Here is a 19,865-nt window from a genome sequence, read left to right on the forward strand (position 1 = left end):
TTTCTCTGGACCACTAAATACCTCAATACTTCAGGGCCTTGAGATGCTCCTAATTATTATTGAACAGTCTTCAAAAGTAATTTCATTTTGCGCTATTTACATGCCAGAAAAATATAGAGTCATGCTTTCTGGTTCCCTCTAGTGGTTAATTCAGCTACTGCAGCTTGAAAATAAAAAACAAACAAACCCCTGAACAAAGAAAAACTTGCTTTGCCCCTTGTAACTTAAAAACGCACTCTGTCAATGGCTGTTTTTTAAAAAGCCTTAAAAATGCCCCTGAATAGTTAAAAAAGTAAATTTCTAACTATTTCTTACGTTACTTATGAAATGTAACTTGCCAGCATAATTGTTACTCAAAGGTAAACAGTTAGAAGTACTTGCATCCCCTGTAAATAGACATTTCCAAGTTTTGCTGTAATGAAATGCTAACTTACTCTTTTCTGCCAACTTAAGCTGCTGATAAAGCCCATCAACTGGCACACAGATTAGAAATTGATTTTTTAAAAGACTACAATTCCCCGGACAGCAGGGCATTTTTCAAGATTCTTAAATGGGCAACATCACACTCTCATCATCCCTCACCCACGTTACTTCAGTTTTCTCTAGTCTTCTGCCCAAATCAGTGAAGTATAGAGGAATAGCTTCTTTGTGTAAGGTACCTCGTGTCTCATCCTGCTCACAGATCAGCCACTGGAGCAGAGGGTCTGGCAGCTCTGTGCAGTGGAAGGTATTTTCTATTTGCTTTGCTCCTCGTGCAGATCCTGCCAATGTATTCTGCAGAAGAAGGGCTCTCTGGTCTGACAGCAGAGCAGGGCAGTCAAAATGCCTACATCCAAGAGTGGGAAAGAGGCGCCCCCTTCTGGATTTCCAAAAGATGACATCTTTAGCAACTTAGGAAGAACAACCTTCAGAACACAGCCAGAGAGCCCAAAAAGCCCACAACAACCATTTAAAAACACTTTGGTGAGTTCATTTGAATGCTTTAATATTACTCCTATTTATTACCTGCATCTACATCTATATTAGTATCGAAATAAATGAAGCTTTTCTTATACAAAAGTATTTTTTCATTTAAATAAAAATATTTTCCATTTAAATAAAAAGCAACCTATTATTGAAAATGAGAGATCTTCTGTAATGCGGTGGAACCAAAGCAATATTTAAAAAATCAACAAGAACCCTGGTCTTGCTGAATTACTGATGGAAACTATCATGTGATCCAGTGACTTTTGCCCATGTTTTTCTTCCTATCTCCTTTATTTGAAACTAGTTGAATAGCGAAGTGAGCTGAGCACCTGACTGTGAAACCCAGAGGTGGGGAGACCCATTCTCACTGTGGCTCCCATGAGTAGAGTCAGCCTGTGTAGCCTTGGGCAGGCTGCACATTGGTCCCAGAACTGTCCCCAGAAAAAGAAAGTTCTAAACTACTTTTGAGTACTCCATCGCTAAGAAACCCTGTAAATAGTCACTGTACATTGGAATTGATCTGATGGCATGCATTTAATTAAGTACATAAACATTAATGAATTAGATTCATTCACTAATCAGTTAATTACATCAATCAGTCAGTTATTTAGCTTAAGTTTAGCTTAATTAGTTAATTAGCTTAGTTTAAGTCAGGTGGCAGAGGCGTTTAAGGTATGTAATCGCTGCAGAGTTCTTTGGGTTCACTCTTGTTCATTGCTTTCGTCAGTGGTTCCCAACCCTGGGTCCCCAGATGTTCTTGGACTACAACTCCCAGAAATCCTGTCCAGTACAGCTAGTGGCGAAGGCTTCTGGGAGTTTCGGCCCAAGAATATCTGGGGGCTCATGATTGGGAACCACTGGCTTATATCAACTGTAGTCTTGATTCAGTGGGGTGAGAAAGAGAAGAGACTTCAAAGCTCAGAAAAGTTACTTTTTGGACTACCAGTCCCAGAATCCCCAAGCCAATGTCTCCAGAAAAAAAAAATTTAAAAAGAGATTGCCATACCACCATGGTTTTTCCACGCCGTGTCATTAACAGTTCTGCTCAAATCTTGTTAAATAAAGGCCATGGTTCCTTTAGAAAGTCAGTCTATCTAACATTTGGATTTCTCATTTCCTACTGCTTTCTACTTTTCCAGAATCATTGTCTTTCCCAGTGAGTCTTGTCTTCTTGTGATGTGTCCATACCATGACAGCTTTTATAGGTGCTCTAAAGTCAGGACATTCAATGGCTCTAGCAAAATGGTCAGGCAGACATAACTCCCTCCTCCACGCACAACCTTCAAACAACCATAGGCGACACATAGCAAGGGTAGAAAGGTTCCATGTGAGGAGAGCTGATAAAGATGCAAATGTTCGGCTTACAAACGAGACAATGGACAGAAGCCCTGATACAAAGATATGTGTGTACAATAATCAAGGGGAGAAATAGCCTCTATTCACCACTGTGGCTCAGGCTCTGAAGATGCCAAATAAAAAGTAAATGGAATTAGCAGAGCACAGAAGGGAAAAAAAACCTTCTGTTCCTGAAATAACAAAAATCAGTGATTTTGCAAACATGCCATCTTATCCACTATTTTTAAAGACTTGAGCCCAAATGTTTAAGCTTGACCATTTGGTCCACCCCATGCACCAGCAATAAGAAGTATGACGATGGCACCCTCCGTCTACCTATAATCCAGTCACCCGGGGGTTCAGATTCTTCCTCTACATCCTCCTCGGAATGGTAGCCACCCTCTAGCTCCTTGTGGGTGTGTCTCCACAAGGATCTTCTTCCTCCTCTAGGGCTTCAAATTCGAGTCTCCCTTGCTCTGAGATTTCCAAATTCTTTCCTAATTCAGCAACTTTCTCCCCTGCTCCTCGAGGTCCTCCTTTATATCCTCAAGCTAGCCCACATAGGTTGGACATTTTCCCTCTGTTCCTTGGGGACCATTCTCTCTCTAACACAAAGCCCAAGGGTTAATAGGCCTCCAGCTCCTGTCCAGGATACTTCCTCAGAACTATCCAAGGTCCTGGAATGGCCACCCCTCACTCTCTTTTTTTGCTTCTGGTCAAGGTGCAACAAGAACAGAGTCACAGTGACTGCCAGGCACATCTGCAATACCAACATCTTGGCTCTCTTCCTTGGTAAATAAGCAACACAAAGGCTGAGTCCTCACTCAGCTTAGGTGACAAACTTGTCTCTAGATTGTCCACTCAGCCTGACACGAATCTGGCCGAAATATTTCTCCTAACTACTGACTTTGGTCGGTTAATTGGTTGGCTGGTTTTCTTTCCCCCTTCCTGACTGCTTTTGCTCTTTTGTGCTTTTCTTGTAGGATGTTGCTTGGTTCACTTACTCATCTTTTTTCACACCTGATACGGGTTGGCGACTGCCAAAGCCCAGGCAGGGCTCACTCATCTTTCCTATCATAGAATCCTCTTTTTAAAAATATACACTTCTCCGTTGAATTGCACAGGTCCAAGCAGAATGGTTTTGATCATACACAGAAGTTTTGAGAGAGAATCAGCTGTTTATGCTTTGTAGGTATGTTGTGGGAGTTGGGACATAAGAGTTATACATGGACTTAGCTATACATGGGGGTCTGGTGCCCCTGACATTGAGGAAGGGAGAAGTGTAGTCTGCTCAATATTAGACATCAGGGTTTAGCTGACATTTTTCTCTGCAGTGTCACCAACACAGCATTAATCAAGGATAATCATAGTAAATTAAAACAGCAACCAGACCCAGCTGCCTACAATCCTCACCCTCCAGACCTCTATGTAAGCCACCGGATGAGGGCCACGTCCCAGCCCTATCAGTCCCAAAATTGTTCTCAGGACCAATGATGTAGTGGAGCCATGGTTTACATGCCTTAGCCCTTCTTTTATTAATTGTTATAGGGACAATAACCTCAGTGTCTCCCCAGCCTTAAAAATCCCTGTCCTCTCTGAGCTTTAACAGCGACAGTCCAAACAGCATCCAGTGGAAAGGTAATTTCTTCCAGCAACCACATGATATCAGCTGCTCCTGCTGTAATCTAAAATATTGGGGCAGGGGATTGGTTTTATTAAATGAGGAGTTAAAAACCCTTAAGTCTGCAAAAGACCTGTTACTAGTTCAGATAAAAGGTACTAGAACTGGTTTGCTCCTATGAATCAACACAGGGGTCTGCATTTTGGACTTCCCTAGCAGGGACTGAAGTGGCTATGACAGCTATCATTATAAGCTCTGGCATTTCAAATTTACCACTCAGGCTACGGATTACTTGAGTCCATCCCTTGGAGCAAACCTGGTAAGTACCTTGCTTTACAGAAATATACTTCTTCCCCAGCCAGCTTGGCATCCCAGTTCTTCCAAGTGGCTTGCAAACCAGCAACAGAACTGTAAAAGCAACAATAAAATGAAGCCACCCAAAACCAACTCAGCATAGAAGTATATTTTTAAAAGTAATTTTCAGAAACCAACAAAATGTGCTCAGTAAAACATGGGTCTTTGCTGGTCACTTAAGCTAACAAGAATGTGGTCCCAGTGGATACTGCTAACAAAGAAGTGACGAAGTTGACGTCATCACTGAAAACAGTTTGTTCTTACACGAGAATAGTCTTAGTATCAAGAGCTTTAATATCTGGTTCTCCAATAATCCTTAATATGAGGGCAATGATCTTTTTTTTTGGTGGTGGTGGGGAAAACAGAATGATTCTCTTGATGTACTTCTGGTAGTCTCCCAGCCTTACAATTTTTTTATATGTGCAATCTAAATGAAAACCAAAGCACTAGATACTGGCAATTCCACATCCTTGATGCAAACACTGGCACACACAAATATACAAAAGGAACCCGCTGTTTAATTCCCTCCTAGCAACCAAGCAAACCTCTTGGATTCCCCCTCCTTCTGAATGCAAGGAATCCCAGACGCAAAGCGCACGTCCCTGCAGGCAGATTTTAGAGCTCTGGACCAGTATTACGCCTGTTTGTTTCCACTTTCCACATGCCTGTGACAGCGCTGTTACCATCTATGGTAAAAAAAGGAAGAGAGCAGGAAGCGGTGGTAAAAATATAACCAGGCAACCTCGCTGGCTGGCGTGTCTCCTCCCTTCTCTTGCTGGCGTGTTCAAAAGTACCACAGTTTGTAAAAGTAATAAGGGACTTTTTCTACCTCTTTTTAATTGCTTGTAAAGTCTGATTTCTGCAGCCAATAGATCAGGAATGAGAGGAACAGTCAGGAATGTAATTAATACAAAATAAATGTGTAGATACAAGTCGGATCCCATTTCTTTCCACCCAGATTTTCAATACAGTATTTACTTGGAAAATATAAGACACACGAACCTTTAAAACCATATTCAGTCTGATGTGCTCCCAGGACTGATTCCATCACTCCATCCTGTAATTTTAGAAGAGGTAGCTATGTTAGTCTGTGCAAGCATATGAGTAAATATCCAAAGAAGCAAAACATATCCCGTTTCCTCAAAAATAAGACCTAACCTGAAAATAAGCCCAAATATGATTTTTCAGGATGCTCATCATATAAGCCCTATTCCAAAAATAAGCCCCAGTTAAGTGAAACCCTGCTCTCCACCATTGTGCAGCATTGTGCGGCAACCAGATGACATAACTGTAAAATAAAACATCCCCTGACAATAAGCCCTAGTTTTTGGAGCAAAAATTAATATAAGACCTGTCTTATTTTGGGGGAAACACGGGTAAATACAAAAACATGTGGCACCTTCAAGACTATTATATTTTAATTAGAGCATTTATAGACAAGTCCACTTTGTCAGATATGGTGGTGGTGGTGGAATTAAATACCGGATGAAATACCAAATTCATAAGTAAACTTAAACCCACCCCAAACTCTTAGAGCCTATTAATGTTTTGAATGTCTACTTGTGAATTTGGTATTTCATACACTTATTTCTCTTTTTTCCCATTTTGACAGTCTTTAGGGTGCCACATGTTTTTGACTTGCGGCACCTTAATACTGAGGATACTGAGCTGAGATCATATTTGGTAAAACATCATCATGTCAAGGTGCAAGTCTCAGAATTCCCCAGCTAGCATAAGTGACTTATTTACATTTAGAGAGCTGAATTTACGGATTTATTTGAAATATGATGCTGGAGGAGAGCTTTGCAGATAGCCCAGGACAGATGGCCAAAAAGAGGAACAAGTGGGTCTTAGAGCCAATCAAGCCTGAACGATCCCTGGAGGCAAAAAGCATTGAAACTGAGGCTGTCCTGCTTTGGGGCACATCATGAGAAGGTGGGATTCTCAGGAAAAAACAACAATGATGGGAAAGGCGGAAGGCAGCAGGAAAGGAGGAACACCACACACAAGATGGACTGACTCCCTAAAGGAAGCCAGGGGCTTGGGTTTGCAGGAGCTGAGCAGGACTAGAGGATAGAACCTTTTGGAGATGGCCAGATATGTGTGGCAAAAGAAAGGTAAAGGAATGACAATATTTACCCCAGTAGAATTACCCCAGTATAATCTGACATTCTTTTCCATTTACCTGGAAAATGCTGAAAAAAAGGGTTGCCATGTGCCAGAATTGAGCTGAGAGCGCACAGCGATGCTGGCTGTAGTTTAGTGAGTTGGTGTGGAGTTCGATTCCCCCACTGTGCATCCCTGAAGAGCCAGCCTGAGGGGCCTTGGGCCAGCTGCAGAGTCCCAGGATGCCCCCCACCCAAGGAGGAGGGAAGGAAAAACCAATTCTGAGTCCAGTAGGACTCCCATATCCATGAGGGAACAGTTCCAACCCCCCCCAACCCCCGCGGCAGGTAAAAAAACGCAGATTATTGCAAGTGCTATATACACACCATGGGTCTCTGGCCCTCTCCAATGTCTGCTAACTTCAACTTTAGAAATATGTATTTCTAGGATTTTTCTTGCAGTATTTTCAGAATGTGGGTGCGAATACACAGAAAACCCTGAAAAGGGTCACCCTAAGTCAGAACTGACTTGATGACACTTGATTATTCTATTAATACATTTCCTACTGCAAGCCACTTGGGCCCACACCGACAGCTTGCCATTTTTTTTCTCCTAAAACGGCTCCTCGACCTAACATTTATTTATTTATTTATTTATTCATTCATTTATTTATTTATTTATTTATTTATTTATTTTATATGCCGCCCACTCTACCCAGAGGTCTCTACATTCTGTAGGACAGGCAGAAATTCCCTCAAAAGGGCTGCGCTTCTCCCATTTCTGACTGTCCTGCCCATCTTAAGAGGACAAGAAACGAAACCGCCATTAAGGCCGAGCTCTTTCCCTCAGCTTTCCCGCCTTTGAACTTCTCCCCTCCCAAGGTTTCGGGTACCTGTCCATCATCTTTTTTTTTCAAACGCCGCCCCGCCTCTTTGGGGAAGCCCCGCCTCTTCTCCTTTCTCGGGTCCGCTCCTCCGGGCTCCGCGCCTCTCGCCCAATCCCCACCCGCCTCGCCCTGAACCCGCCCGAAGGAGGCGTGGCTCCCTGCTGGAGCGGCTCTCTTTTCCCTCCCCCACTCTCTCCCTCCCTCGCTGGCTCGCTCGAGCGTATTTCCGGTGTCGGGCCGGAAGTGGAGGGGCGAGGGTTGCTGGGCGTCTCCAGGCGGAAGTGGAGCAGCCGGGAGGAGGCGAGGCGGTCTGAGGTGAGTTGCCGGGAGCGGGTCGGTGGGTGAGGAGCGCCTGAGGGGACGCCGTGAGAGAGAAAAGTGGCCGGTTGGGCTGCCTGAGGCGGTTCGGACTGGGCTGAGGTGAGTCGAAGGGGAGGCGGGCGGCTTGCGCGTTCGACACGAGGCACGTCTGAATGGTGTGGGGGGGAAGGAAAGGGGAGGCAGAAGCGAGGAGCGAAGGGACTGCGGGAGCCGCTGCCCTACTTCTCCTCATAAACCTAATTATGGCAGCATTTTTCCCCCAAGGGGGTAGAGAGGCGCTTCTCGCCTGCTTGCCCACTCGCTCGACGCTTCCTCGTTGTTCCTCGCGAGGAAGGGGTTTGGGGATCCAGGTCGCTGCCCTCCCGGGTGTGCCTACTCGCTTGTAGGCCGGCGGCGGCTCTTTTCATCTCCTCTGGCTGATGGGCGCAGTTGTGACAGGAACGGTTGGAGAGCTCAGTGGTTTTAAGTCTTGGGATGCGGAGCCCGAGGTGGCGGGTTCGATTCCCCCCCCCCGCCACCACTGGGCCTCTTTTGACAGGGGGTTGGACTGGATGGTCCATAGGGTCCCTCTGCAGTTCTAAGATGATGGGGATGATGATTTACTTGGAAATAAGTCTCGCTCGGCTCAGGCGAGACTGGCCTGCAGCCTTAGAAGTGCTGTGTCAGGAGGCTAGGATGACCTGGGAAGCTTCTGGGCTCTGCAGAACTTTCCTTTTGATTCTGCCTGGGTCTAGTTAAAAATAATGTTTTCTCGACTCTTAAAAAAACGTGCCTCTGACTATCCTTGCAGTGTATCAAGAAATGATCCAGAGGAATTTTTAAAAATGTCACTCGAGGGCAAAGCTTTCCTGTGAAAGACAGGGCTTTGGAGAACTGTAGGTGCTTTCAAATCTGCATCGTAACAGAAGCCTTGGCCACTCATTTTTTAGAGGTCCAATAAAAGATATTGTCTACTCTCGCATGCCGTGAAATGGTTTCCCTTGGGCTAAGTTAGTGGGAGCCCTAGTTTGGGTTGAAGTAATGAGAAGTAGGTTGTGAATAACTTTAGAAACCGTAGTCTGCAGTGCTTAAGAAGTAACTTTGAGATGAACGTGATGAGGAGTTTGGTGTGATGAAATAGAAGTGCAAACCGGTGCACAAAATGGAGATGAGAAGGATTATGAAAAGTAAATCATGAGTTACAAAGAGCTAGAAAATACGGGATATTAAAAGAAGAAAGTGGATCTTATAGCAGGTGCTGTGCTGCATAAATAACTGCCAGCAATTAGGAAAAGGACGGAAACTTAAAATTCATCTTAGCATCTGGTTTTCTTGACTTATGCATTGCCAGATTGACTCAGAGACGGAGCGGCATGAAAGGACAAGCTTGACAGAAGGAGAGCAGAGGAGGTGAATTTTGGATAGAGTTGCTAGGATGCAAAAAGGTGTTTTTTGTTGTGGGTTCCAGAAAAGGGGCAGAATGGGAATTTCGAATGGGGTTAATTGTGCCATAGGATTGTGATAAAGGACAGTATTTTTTCCTGGTAAGAGCAGCTGGGTGTGGGTGAGCTTTGAACCATTAAGTTTCTTCATGGAATATATGTGTCTGTGTTTTGGAAGGATGACTTTTGAAAAATCTGGCATTAATCCACAGGCTCTTCATGACTGCTAGATTGTGAATTGTCAGTTATTGGATGCAGGCACTGAGGGATTTAAAACTCTTATACCCAAATGGAAGATGACAGCTAGAACAGTTATGTGATCTAGCTGTTTTTTTTCCCCCATGGTGGGTGGTGTAGGCAGTGCCTTAGTACATCCTTGTGTGGTTTCCTCCTAAATTAAAGTGATTATTTTAAGGAAGAAAAGCATAAGGGTAGAAATGTTTCCTGCACAGACTCAGTTGTCCCTTGGTACAGATTCAGGACAGATTTATTAATGGGAAGTGTTATGTCTCCATACATAATTTAACATCGTGTTTAACAATTTGCACTTCATTCCATGCAAACAAGCAAGCTGATAGGGAAAGAGCAGGTAGCTTGATATGTCCTCAGCTTGCTGCTTGATTTTTCTGCCAATCATGGAAGAAGAAAAGTCTCTTCTTCAGCAAATAAATGCAGTGGACTATAGGACCAGAAATGGAATGGTCCATCTCTCCTTCAGCAGCTCAGGGCTCGTTCAGACAGGTGTTTGTCCCACTATTTTGTGTGTTGCAGGGCCAGATAGATTCGCTCTTTTTTCCATAGACCACATGATATAATCACTAAAGTGGATCAATTTGCCCCCAGAGCATCCCAACCCACACGTTTTTGAGTCCTTGTAAGGGACTTCTACTTTTTTGGTGTCGGTTAGTATGCTCTAGTCTAGTTTATTCTAAAGCACATTTGATCTCTGGGCATGGACCAGAATTGAGCCTTGTAGCTGACAAAACTTTCAGGGATCCTTCTGATGTCAATTTCTAGTGTTGTGAAATGGCTTTATAAGTGACTCACTTCAGGATTTGGACAATTTGAACTCTTCCCTTGCTCTTCTGTGGTGGAGCAAGAGAATTTTTTTACTATGCTAGATCATTGTTGTACTAAATCATTTAGATTAAACTTTTAAAAATATATTTGCCTTTTTCTGTGGGCAGTTTCTGGATTGGCACCATAACAAGACAAAGAGAAAAATAATTTAATGTAAGTGATTTAGTGCATCAGCACTAGCCTTGCACAAGCAAAAATAATAATTTCACTTCCCCTGCTCCTCCATAGAATAGTAACAGAAGAAGTATCCAGAGGGTTGCTAGATCCCAGTATATCATTTGGATCTGAAGATAGCACCAAATGGCATATTGCTTTTCCCTCCGACCTCAAGCAGCCCTATTTTGAACACCATAAGGGCCAGTCCAGATGTGCCCTCAATTAGCAGAAGTGACCTTTTATAATTAGCATAAGAGGCTAAAGGACTGTTTCTCTGCTTAACAGCCTAATAGTCCCATTGTGGGCTAGTTAGGTTTTGCACTGTTTACAAACCTCCGCAGGCTTGTTTACAAGTCTGGGGTTCATTATGTTATGGAATGCTGTAGTAAAACTTTTGGTGATGGTTTGGTATTGGTATTTTGACAGCTTTTTTAAAAGTTTGAGACAAGTTACTGTAGGATATGGTTTGTTAGCTAAGATAACTGGGTGGAACTTAAGTGTCTGGAAAAAATATACCCAAGGAAGAGGTACTGAGGGCAGTCTTTTCAGTACCCTGGCATTGAAATTCCCAAAGCCATATGCCTTGTCTCTATTTAAACAGGATGCTAGATTGTGTGGCCCTTCCTTGGTCCATTAAGGTTGCTATGTTACATATCGTGGTTCTTCAAATGGCTGCTCAGAGACAGGCACTGCATGCCTACAGATGCAACCTGCTGCTCTCGGTCAGTTTCTCAAATACTGCCCATTCTAGTTGCTTGGGAACTCTTGAGAAAGACCAGTGTCTGCTGAGGCTTCAGTTACATGAGACATATGCTTTCCACAGTTAGCGAGAATGGGTGGAGGAGCCAGGAGCAGGCAGTGTTTGTATCTGGTTCTTTCCTAGCCATAACAGAGCCCAGTCAACACCAGTAACTTGTATGCCAGAAAAGCAATACAGTAACTGTTCCCAGGTGTGCTTGTCTTCTTGAACTCTGTTTAATACAGAGACATTTACAGTAGTTACATATGTATTCCGTTAAAGCAGGAAAAAAATCCCAAACCCTTTCAGAAAACTTTCTCAATGGTCTCCTGCAAGCAATCGTGTGAAATGTTTTTAAACTGCTTCAAATTGGAAGCTCTGACTGTGGATGTATCCACATTCTCTCCTCAGAGGTGTTGCATGGAGAAGTAGATATTAAACTTGGGCTGTGTGTCAGTCCTATGGTTTGCCAAACTGCGGAGAAAATGGGAAGCCTTAGGCCTTCTCTGAGCTGTTGCTTCTTACTGGATTTAATTCTTCTGACAGATGCTTCACAGCATTGCCCAGGATTTTGGGAGACTTGCTGGAATACCTGAAACACTTTATATTTCACTTGTCTGCCTGTTTCATTTGATTTTTCTTGTAATCTCTGTGTGTTTGGCTTCCAGTTTTGCAAGCTGTGGCAAGAACTTCTTGTGATTTTGCTTCACATCCATATCCCATGAATATAAAGTACTGTACACTGGCTGACTTTATGCCCAGTATGCTGTCCTGTTCTTTGAAGAAAATACGTGGCATAGGTTGTTAACATGTTATGGTATCAATATTGATAAGTTCCTGTGTTACATTTATTTATTTATTTAACTTATATGCCGCCCACTCTACCCAGTCTCTGGGTGGCTATATAGTCGAACAGATTCAGCAGATTTTTGCAGGCTGAATCTATTAAACATTTTGTGCCAAAGCTTTCTTGAAATCAAGCCATTCTCTTGTTGCCCCATGCCTGAAAGCTGTCTCCTAGAAGAGTTGTGTGCTGTTTTCCCTCCTTCGTATCTGATGTTAAAACATTCCTTTCCCCAGAAGCCTTTGACTTTATTTCCTCAGTCTTTGTCACCAGCTTAAGCCAAACCAAACTATTTCTCCATAATTATGTCTGGAAAACTGTGCTTGCTTAGATCACCCCCCATTACATGCGTATCGCACTTGCTTCCTCCCTCTATCTATATCCAGACATTGTGATAAGCTGTTATCATGGTAGAGATGAGCCTAGGCTCCCGTCCCCTCTCTGTAACTGCAAGGGGGAGTTGAAAAGCATTTGCTCCAGGTTTTGATTATCCACAGCGTTGTTTTGTTTGAACCCAACAAGCATATGACTCTTAAGGTGGTTTGTTTAATGCACACATATTTTGAACTCCAGTTGAATAGAGTTAATCAATAAAACCATAGTTAAAATTAAGTGCCTCTTAAAATTCTAGCAGAATACTGAAGCACTCGTAAGCAAAAGCTGTATGCACAGGAGGGACCATTCATAACTATATTACATGCTGGTCTGTCCTGTGGTAGGGTTTTGAATTTTGGGATAGAGACTTTTCTTTTTTTAAAAGAAGTTCTGGAAATCACCATGCTTATCACAGAGGGAAGACAAGTGGTGGCCCTCCAAAATGTTGCTCTACATTTCCCATCATCTTTCACTGCTATCAGCTATCCTGTCTGAGGTTGTTGGGGACAACATTTAGAGGGCCATGGGTTGCTTATTTCCTTTATCTGTGTGTGCATGATGCTAAATAAACGAGACTAAGTATTTTGCATCACTAGGTTTGCACAGTTGAAGTTTTTGAAAAATAATAGGAATGTACCTAGGAGAAGTGTGCTGAACAGCCATTTGAAGCAAGCTGCACTCAGGCTAATAAAGCAGGACCACCTCAGTGCCTCGGCTCCTGCTGCCAATTAATGCAGTGGATTTGACACTGATGTGACGTAAGGAAAGTTCGAGTGAAGCAAAGCGTGCTGCTAATATGCTGCCCCATAGCGCTTTAGAGCACACTCTGGGAGTTTTACAAGTTAATTATGCAGACCACATATTGTCCATCCCGTTTCTCTCCCCCCCCCCCAAGCGAGCTGGGTATTCATTTTACCGACCTCAGAAGGATAGAAGGCTGAGTCAACTTTGAGCCGGCTACCTGGGATTCAACCCCAGGGTAATGAGCACAGTTTTGGCTGCAGTACAGCGGTTTAACCCCTTGCGCCACAAATAATGGCTTGCTGCAGCTTTTCAGATGTTGGCATCTCTCCTCACTGCACATTTTAGCTCCATATTACATTCCTCTTTTTTTCCCCACCATTATGTCTTGGCCCCTGTCTAACTTTTGGCAATAAAACATGGTTTTAGTTTATGTTTCTAGACCAAAATACATATGAGGATCTTTGTTCAAAGGATGCACGACTGAAGGAGAAATAAGCTGCGGTGTTGGGCGTGGTATTAGAGCACCATTTCTGTGTGCTGGATAAGAATGATGATTCTTCTCCAGACTTGATATCTTGGTAACTGTTATGAAGCTTGCGTACAGTAGTTGTGTATTTTGTGAGATTTAGCAACAGAGCTTGGATGGGCACCAACCATTCCTTCTAAAAGCTGTGCTGACGCCTCCCACCCTGAGGCTACACATTCCTGTAAGAGACATTATTATTCAGCCGTACAGTACATTCGTTGCTGCAACCAAAGGGGCCAGCGCTGAAGCCAGCCTTTAAAAAAAAATCTTGTTTTTCAGGCTCTTGTAAGGAATGAGTACATGAAGGATATCTTAATCTTCGATGGACCCTTGTAGAGAGTTCACTTGGCAGTCCTTAGGCATAGAAAATGGGAGCTAACTTTTCAAACAGATTTTGTTGCAGGAAAGGGATGTTATAAATGAACAGAAGTGGAGATTGAACTACTTGATTTGTATTCAGCTGTGTTTTTACCAAGTGTTTCATCTTAGGCTAAATCATATGTAATAATGTAAAACTCTTGCCTTGAATTGTTTTCTAACCATGTTTTGTATTAATCTTGATCAAGTGTTAACATCTGGACTGAGAAACCTGATGGTCATGACTCTTCCTGAAGCTCTTTGATCACACCAGTGTATAGATTTGCCCTTTGAATGCTGCCTTTACCTTGCCAAACCATGATTTCTTTGTTCTCTAGAGATCTTAACCCTGGTTTACATCTTTAATGTTGGTCAGCACAAAACATGGTATTATTAAACTATATAGAGGCCTCGGTACACACTTAACATAATGATTGTTTTTAATTAGTCTCTTGGTAGATCTCGCATCTCTGACAATTAAGTTGAGTGCAGGATTGGTACCTTTAAATATAATGGCAGCCTTTCAGATCATGAGCAGCTGTAACTTCAAGTACACTCAGTGTGTGCGCTTTGCAAAGCGCTTCTCTCAGACCACAAGGGGAAACTGGGGAAGTCTGATATTCTACAGGCACGTACAGGCTTCCTGATGTTCAGGAACTAGTTTCATAGCAGGCCACTCACTTCCAAGCAAGTTCTACAGCAGCCAAGTCAGCAACAGCTTGTCAGATTCTTCAGGGTTAGAAACTGCTCAGTCCCCCAGCTTTCAAATTACAAGTAATCTCTGTATCTGAAATGTAATCAGTCACAGGGTAATGGGGCTCTAATCCGATCAGACCCATAAGAAATGCAGCTGGGCTCAGTAGGCAGAATGGCACCTCTGTCTGCTCCATTAAGCAAAAATCACTTAGGAGTTGTTTTAATGAAATATATTACAGACATGTCAGATTCAGAAAGGGTAACGACAGGGTGTTCACTTGCATATTTTTTTGTCTTCTTTATGTTTACAAGGAAGGAGATGAATACAAAGAAACAGAACTGTTGATTACTTTGGTTCCATTTAATTCCCTGGGGTTTGAGAGAATTACACGATGATAGCAGTTTTCAGTAGCCTTCATGCGAAATGTGCATCCCAGAGAGGAAGAACGTTTTACTACAATTATTGACCTGTGCAGCAAGAGTTACTGGTAAAGCCAGAAAGCGTGTTGCTGCTAAAGCTGGCAAATTGGTGGCTTTTGCAGAAATTCATGCTAGACTGTGTGCCCACTCATGCCTATTTTAAATTCTTGCGACTTGAACAAATGAACTGTCCTTGCCAACGCACTGCAGACAGCTAGATGAGAGGCAGAGTTGAACCTTTATCCTCATCATAGTTCCATGAGTAAGTGATCGTAAAGGAAAATCATTGGCCCAAAGTTGCTCATTAGCTTTCGGCAAGGCTTCAGATCTGAAGCTTCCCCATCCTAAATCCAGCCTTTTTCCATGGCATGCACATACATAAAGCTTGTGGAGCTAAAGCACAGTGTAACTAGCAGTTTGATGTACAGTCTGTCTGTTGATCTGTATGGCCATAGACTCTAGCTCATGGGCCGAGAGAGGTAAGTGAGTGTCTCTGTAGAGGGAAGGATTCTGTTGTTTGGGAAACTGCCCTAACAGTTTCCAGTGGATGTATAAAGTTATGACACATTAAGGAGCTGTTCCAGCATGTTCCCCCCTGTAAGAAGTACTCGGGAGCCATTCCTTTCTGTTATACTGAGGTCGGATCTGGATGCAAAAGAACGGACTGTTTGCTTCTAGAAATGTACTTGTGTCCTATCTAGTCTCTAGTATGTGTGGCTGGCTGGCAATAATCGAGACCACTTAATCTCCCTACTTTGAGGGAGGATCCCCCACCAGTAATCCATGGAAATTGCCACTGTCAACAAGACATTTCAATCATGTATTCAGACAGCTTTTTGTCTACAGTACTTGACTAAGTATTAGGATTGTATTAAGGCAAAGCTTACTGGTGTGAGCTGGGAGGAGGTGAAACCAGTCATTCACCACCACCACCCCAGTTGGCTAACTTGCCTGAGAGCTGCTGCTTATCTTCTTATACAAAGGAAGTCAAGAAAGCGCTGTGTCTCTTCCAGGAAGGAAGTTGGTTCTCTTCTTGGACAGCTAAATGTAAGTAGAGAAGCAAGGCATTGCATTAGGCTGGTGGTTGTCAGCTCACTTCCTCTGCCTTCATTGGTGACACTCATGGGGTGTCTTTCTTCCACATGTTCCCGTGGCAGGCAGTGGGACTTGAGGTTGTTTTACCACCGGGTAGGCTGCTCTGCTGACCCAGAAGGTTAGTATGAATCAGTTTGAACTCCAGATCCTTGGGCTGAATCAGTGACTACTGCGTTCCATGCCCAAGTGTCTAGCTGGGTACTTATTTGTTTATTTAAAATATGTTTAACCCACCTTTCTCCTTAAAAAGAACCTAGGGTGGCTTACAACAATTAAGACAGTAATTAAGATTAGTAACAACGAGTATACAATATTAAATCGATCAATGAATACAATACCAAAAAACATAAGCAACACCAAAACCCATTCAAAGCAGTAAGGCTTAACCATCCGTTTAAAAATTCCACTCAGGCAGCCAGTGACTTGGGGAAAGCCTGCCTGAAGAGGAAGATCTTGGACTGCTTGTGGAAGGACAGGAAAGATGGGGCCAGCCTAGCCTCCAGTGGGAGGGCGTTCCAGAGTCCGGGAGCAGCCACAAAGAAGGTCCTTCTCTCCTGTATTTGTAGCGTGTAGGTGCTGTGTCTACATAGTTCCTGAAGTATCACTAAGGGATCTATCTGTCTTGCCTCTTCAGACTTTGAGCTGCCGCCAGCTACGTTTCCTGATTTCCTTTCGACCTCTAAGGCAGCTGGAGAGGGTTGTGCTCTCCAGCTAGAGCTGTGATTCATGCTCCGAGTGATTCATTGTGCAAATGGTTTAACTGATTAGAAATTAGCTGGCTTGTTGCTCCTAGCATTCCCATAGTCTTAGCTTGGGAGTGGGAGAGGGCGTACTCTTAAACAGGAGGCCGCTGAAAAGGCTACGGGGGGGGTAGGCTTTGTGCTCCCTCCGAAGGAGGCAGCAAACAAAACTCACACTCACATGCTGAAATCCGTTCTTTGGCATGCCTTGGAAAGCACGTTCCTCTGCAAAAGCAGGAACAGGGCCGCCATTGTCCAGCAACTTGGGCAGCTGTGTGTCTTGGCACGTGCTGTAAAGCCAACCTGCTAATATGGTTGATTCCGTCCGAGTGGGTTCCTTAGATGGCATTGTGACGGCTTTGGAAAGACCTGGCTTCAGGTAAGCTTGGCGCTTCTGCCCGGTGGTTTTGGGAGAAGCAGAAGAGTGCTTTTGGAAGGAGCCACAGCCATGAGTGCCTGGCCCTCCAAGTGTGGGGCTCCAGCTCCCATCAGCCGTAGCCAGCATCCCCAGTGGTGAGGAAGAAAGCTCTCTGTGATACTGAGGGCCATGGGTTATGCTGCTATCTCCTTCTTCACAGCCTCCTTTGTGGCTTGTTCAGAAGAAAGTGCTCTGCACTTCGTAGGAGCGCATTACATGAGAGTCACAGTGGTGCCATATGCAGCATGATGTGCTGAGGCTCAGGACTCCCGTGTTCAACCATAGAAACTCCCTGGGGCTTGAGAGTAAAACCACACCTTAAATATGTCGTTTACCTTGAGAAGCATTAAAGTAGCTATAAGTTGGCGGCACACGACACACAAACTATTATACTGGATGTTAAGGGCAGGGGAAGATACTGTTTAATAGATTTCAAGGTGGACCAAAAAAAAGTTGCTTCATAGAACAATGATTATTATAATACAGAAATCCTTGTCTTCAGCTGATAGGCATGGGAAGGGACTGTAGCTCAGCAGTAGAGTGGATGTGCCGGGTTCCATCCCTGGCATCCACATTTAGGCCTGGAGAAGAAGCTTGCCCCCCAAACCATACAGAACAGTTACTGCCAGTCAGAGCTGACAATATTTGACTAAATGGACCAATGAACTCTGACTCCGGATCTTCCGGATGGTTTGAAAATGTAGAGAGACAAATTCATGGTGGATTTCTCAGAGGCTGTTGGGCATGATGGTTGCATAAAAACCACTTTGTTCTTCAGAAAGAGTGTACTTCTTAATGACAGGTATGAGGGAGCAGTCCTTAGTGGAAATCTTCCTCCATCATGTGGGACTTCCTGGCAGCTGACCACACCTAGAAGCAGGAAGTCACAAGGGTAGATGAACCTTGGATCGGATGCCACAGAGGCGGTGGCCTTGTGTCTTTATAAGTAATAACTTTTGAACTGCACAGCTGGAAGGGGCCCCAATGGATCATGAAGTCAAGGAGGCACACTGGGGAATTGACCTCCCAACCTCTGGCTCCACAGCCACTGAGCTAGCCAGCAGTTTCCTTTGTCAATGGCTGGTCTGGGCTTAGGTTCTTCACCCATTTGTTTGTACTGATCACAATATTTGCTGACATAGGTCTCCTCTGCAGCCACTGCCTGGCCCCACTTCTGATGCTGCCTTTCTTTCATGCTTGGAAGTGTTTATGTTTCGCTTGTCAGTGATACTTTGTGGAACTCAGGCTGAGTTTCTCTGAAGTGAAAGCACGGACCAGTAAAGGATCTGTGACCGAGACCGGTTAAACTGCTTTGGGACTTGCATGCCAAAAGTTTCCCAAAGGAAGGGGGAACAAAACCTTAAGAACAGCCACCAGATCCTTGTGGAGTAGAGACCTTGGTGTATTTAGAGTCAGAGTTTAGAGATAGAATATTTGGGTTTTTAGTTTTGTTTTGTTTTTTAACCATGTAACTCTCAACTAGAATAAACGGCATAAGAAAATAGAACAGTGGTTATCTTTGTTTACACTTGTCGAGTGGTGTCTGTTGGACTGGAAGGTGGGACTTCATAGCAAAGAGTGCTAGCCAGCAATAATGTAAATAGCGTTATCTTCCAATGCTCCACTCTTGGCTTCAATCTCTTATTTGCCCTTTCGTTGGTATAAGATTGTCTGTAGATTAAATCTGTTTCTATGTTGGTTATTTCACCTTCTTACCTAATATGTAGTCAAATCTAACAGGTGCTGAGACATGACAGAGCTGCAAAGTCTAGTCGAACGGTTGGAGAAAGCTGTGGGACGCTTGGAGATGATGTCCCATGGACCTGGTGTGGCCGGTGGCTGTGGAGATAGCCTTACAAAAGGTAAGATGGTTTGGCTTGAGCAGCCTCCCTTGAATTGATAGGGAATGTGCACTTGGCTTCCTACCTAGCATCTTTTCTTGCCAGGCTAGTACAGATGGCTTACGGTAAACCAGTAAGAGTCACCGGAAGTCAATTGCCCTTCTCACCGCTTGAAAACACTGGAACATCATTATTGGGCTACTGGCTCTGTTTCTAGCCCTTTCTTGCTTTGGAGTCCAGCTCCTTCCTTTTAAAAAGATTTTTAAACCAAACTCACCAAGTGCAAGCTTTGTGCGTATAGGCATGATTATAGTAAATCTGATATAGAGTAGAACTACATGGATGTGCACACTGGAACGGCTGGGGATGTCGACCCCGAGAGAGACCCACAAAGAAAAGAACAAGGAACCGGGCCTTCTCGCCGGTTGTTCCTCAGCTGTGGAATCAGTTACCACCCCCTGTTCTCTTGATCCTTCACTGAGCATCTTCAGGAAACAGGATAAGACCTGGTTATTTTGCAGTCATTTCAAAATATTCCATCTGCAGAGCTTACCTAAACTGTTGCTACAGCCGAAACACTATAAAGTTACCACCAATTTAAATGTTTGTTACCTGCTGTGTTGTAGTGTGTATTTTAATGGTTGTTATTTCTATTATATAAGTTACAGATGTGTTGTTTTATGTATTATGGTGATAATTTGATTTTGATTGTTTTCTGTGTTGCAAACAATCCAGAGTAGCCTTTGGCTAGATGGGTGGTATATAAAATAAAATGAGGGGGAGGTGTTGAGAGAAAGAAGGTATTTACTGCTAATGTAATTTGC

At 43.6% G+C, this 19,865-nt stretch overlaps 1 protein-coding gene and 1 long non-coding RNA gene across 4 annotated transcripts in view; one reads left to right on the forward strand and one right to left on the reverse strand.

The window, feature by feature from the left end:
• Positions 1 to 7,467, reverse strand: LOC140702059 (uncharacterized). Its single transcript, XR_013538366.1, has 2 exons — positions 7,275 to 7,467; positions 1 to 5,333 (listed from the first exon to the last, which is right to left on the reverse strand). It is a non-coding gene; the product is annotated as an uncharacterized LOC140702059 (long non-coding RNA).
• Positions 7,459 to 19,865, forward strand: part of CAP1 (cyclase associated actin cytoskeleton regulatory protein 1) — a 23,574-nt gene continuing 11,167 nt past the window's right edge. The window contains exons 1-2 of one of the 3 annotated variants that reach the window (XM_020800125.3): positions 7,459 to 7,583; positions 18,941 to 19,062. In XM_020800125.3, the coding sequence (XP_020655784.3) occupies positions 18,951 to 19,062 (112 nt within the window). In that variant the 5' untranslated portion in view covers positions 7,459 to 7,583; positions 18,941 to 18,950. Of the gene's footprint in view, positions 7,689 to 18,937; positions 19,063 to 19,865 lie in introns of all 3 variants that reach the window. The other 2 variants (XM_020800126.3, XM_020800127.3) reach the window with 2 other exon arrangements.

The sequence above is a fragment of the Pogona vitticeps genome, chromosome 9, assembly GCF_051106095.1.
Source record: "Pogona vitticeps strain Pit_001003342236 chromosome 9, PviZW2.1, whole genome shotgun sequence".
NCBI classification, from domain to species: domain Eukaryota; kingdom Metazoa; phylum Chordata; class Lepidosauria; order Squamata; family Agamidae; genus Pogona; species Pogona vitticeps.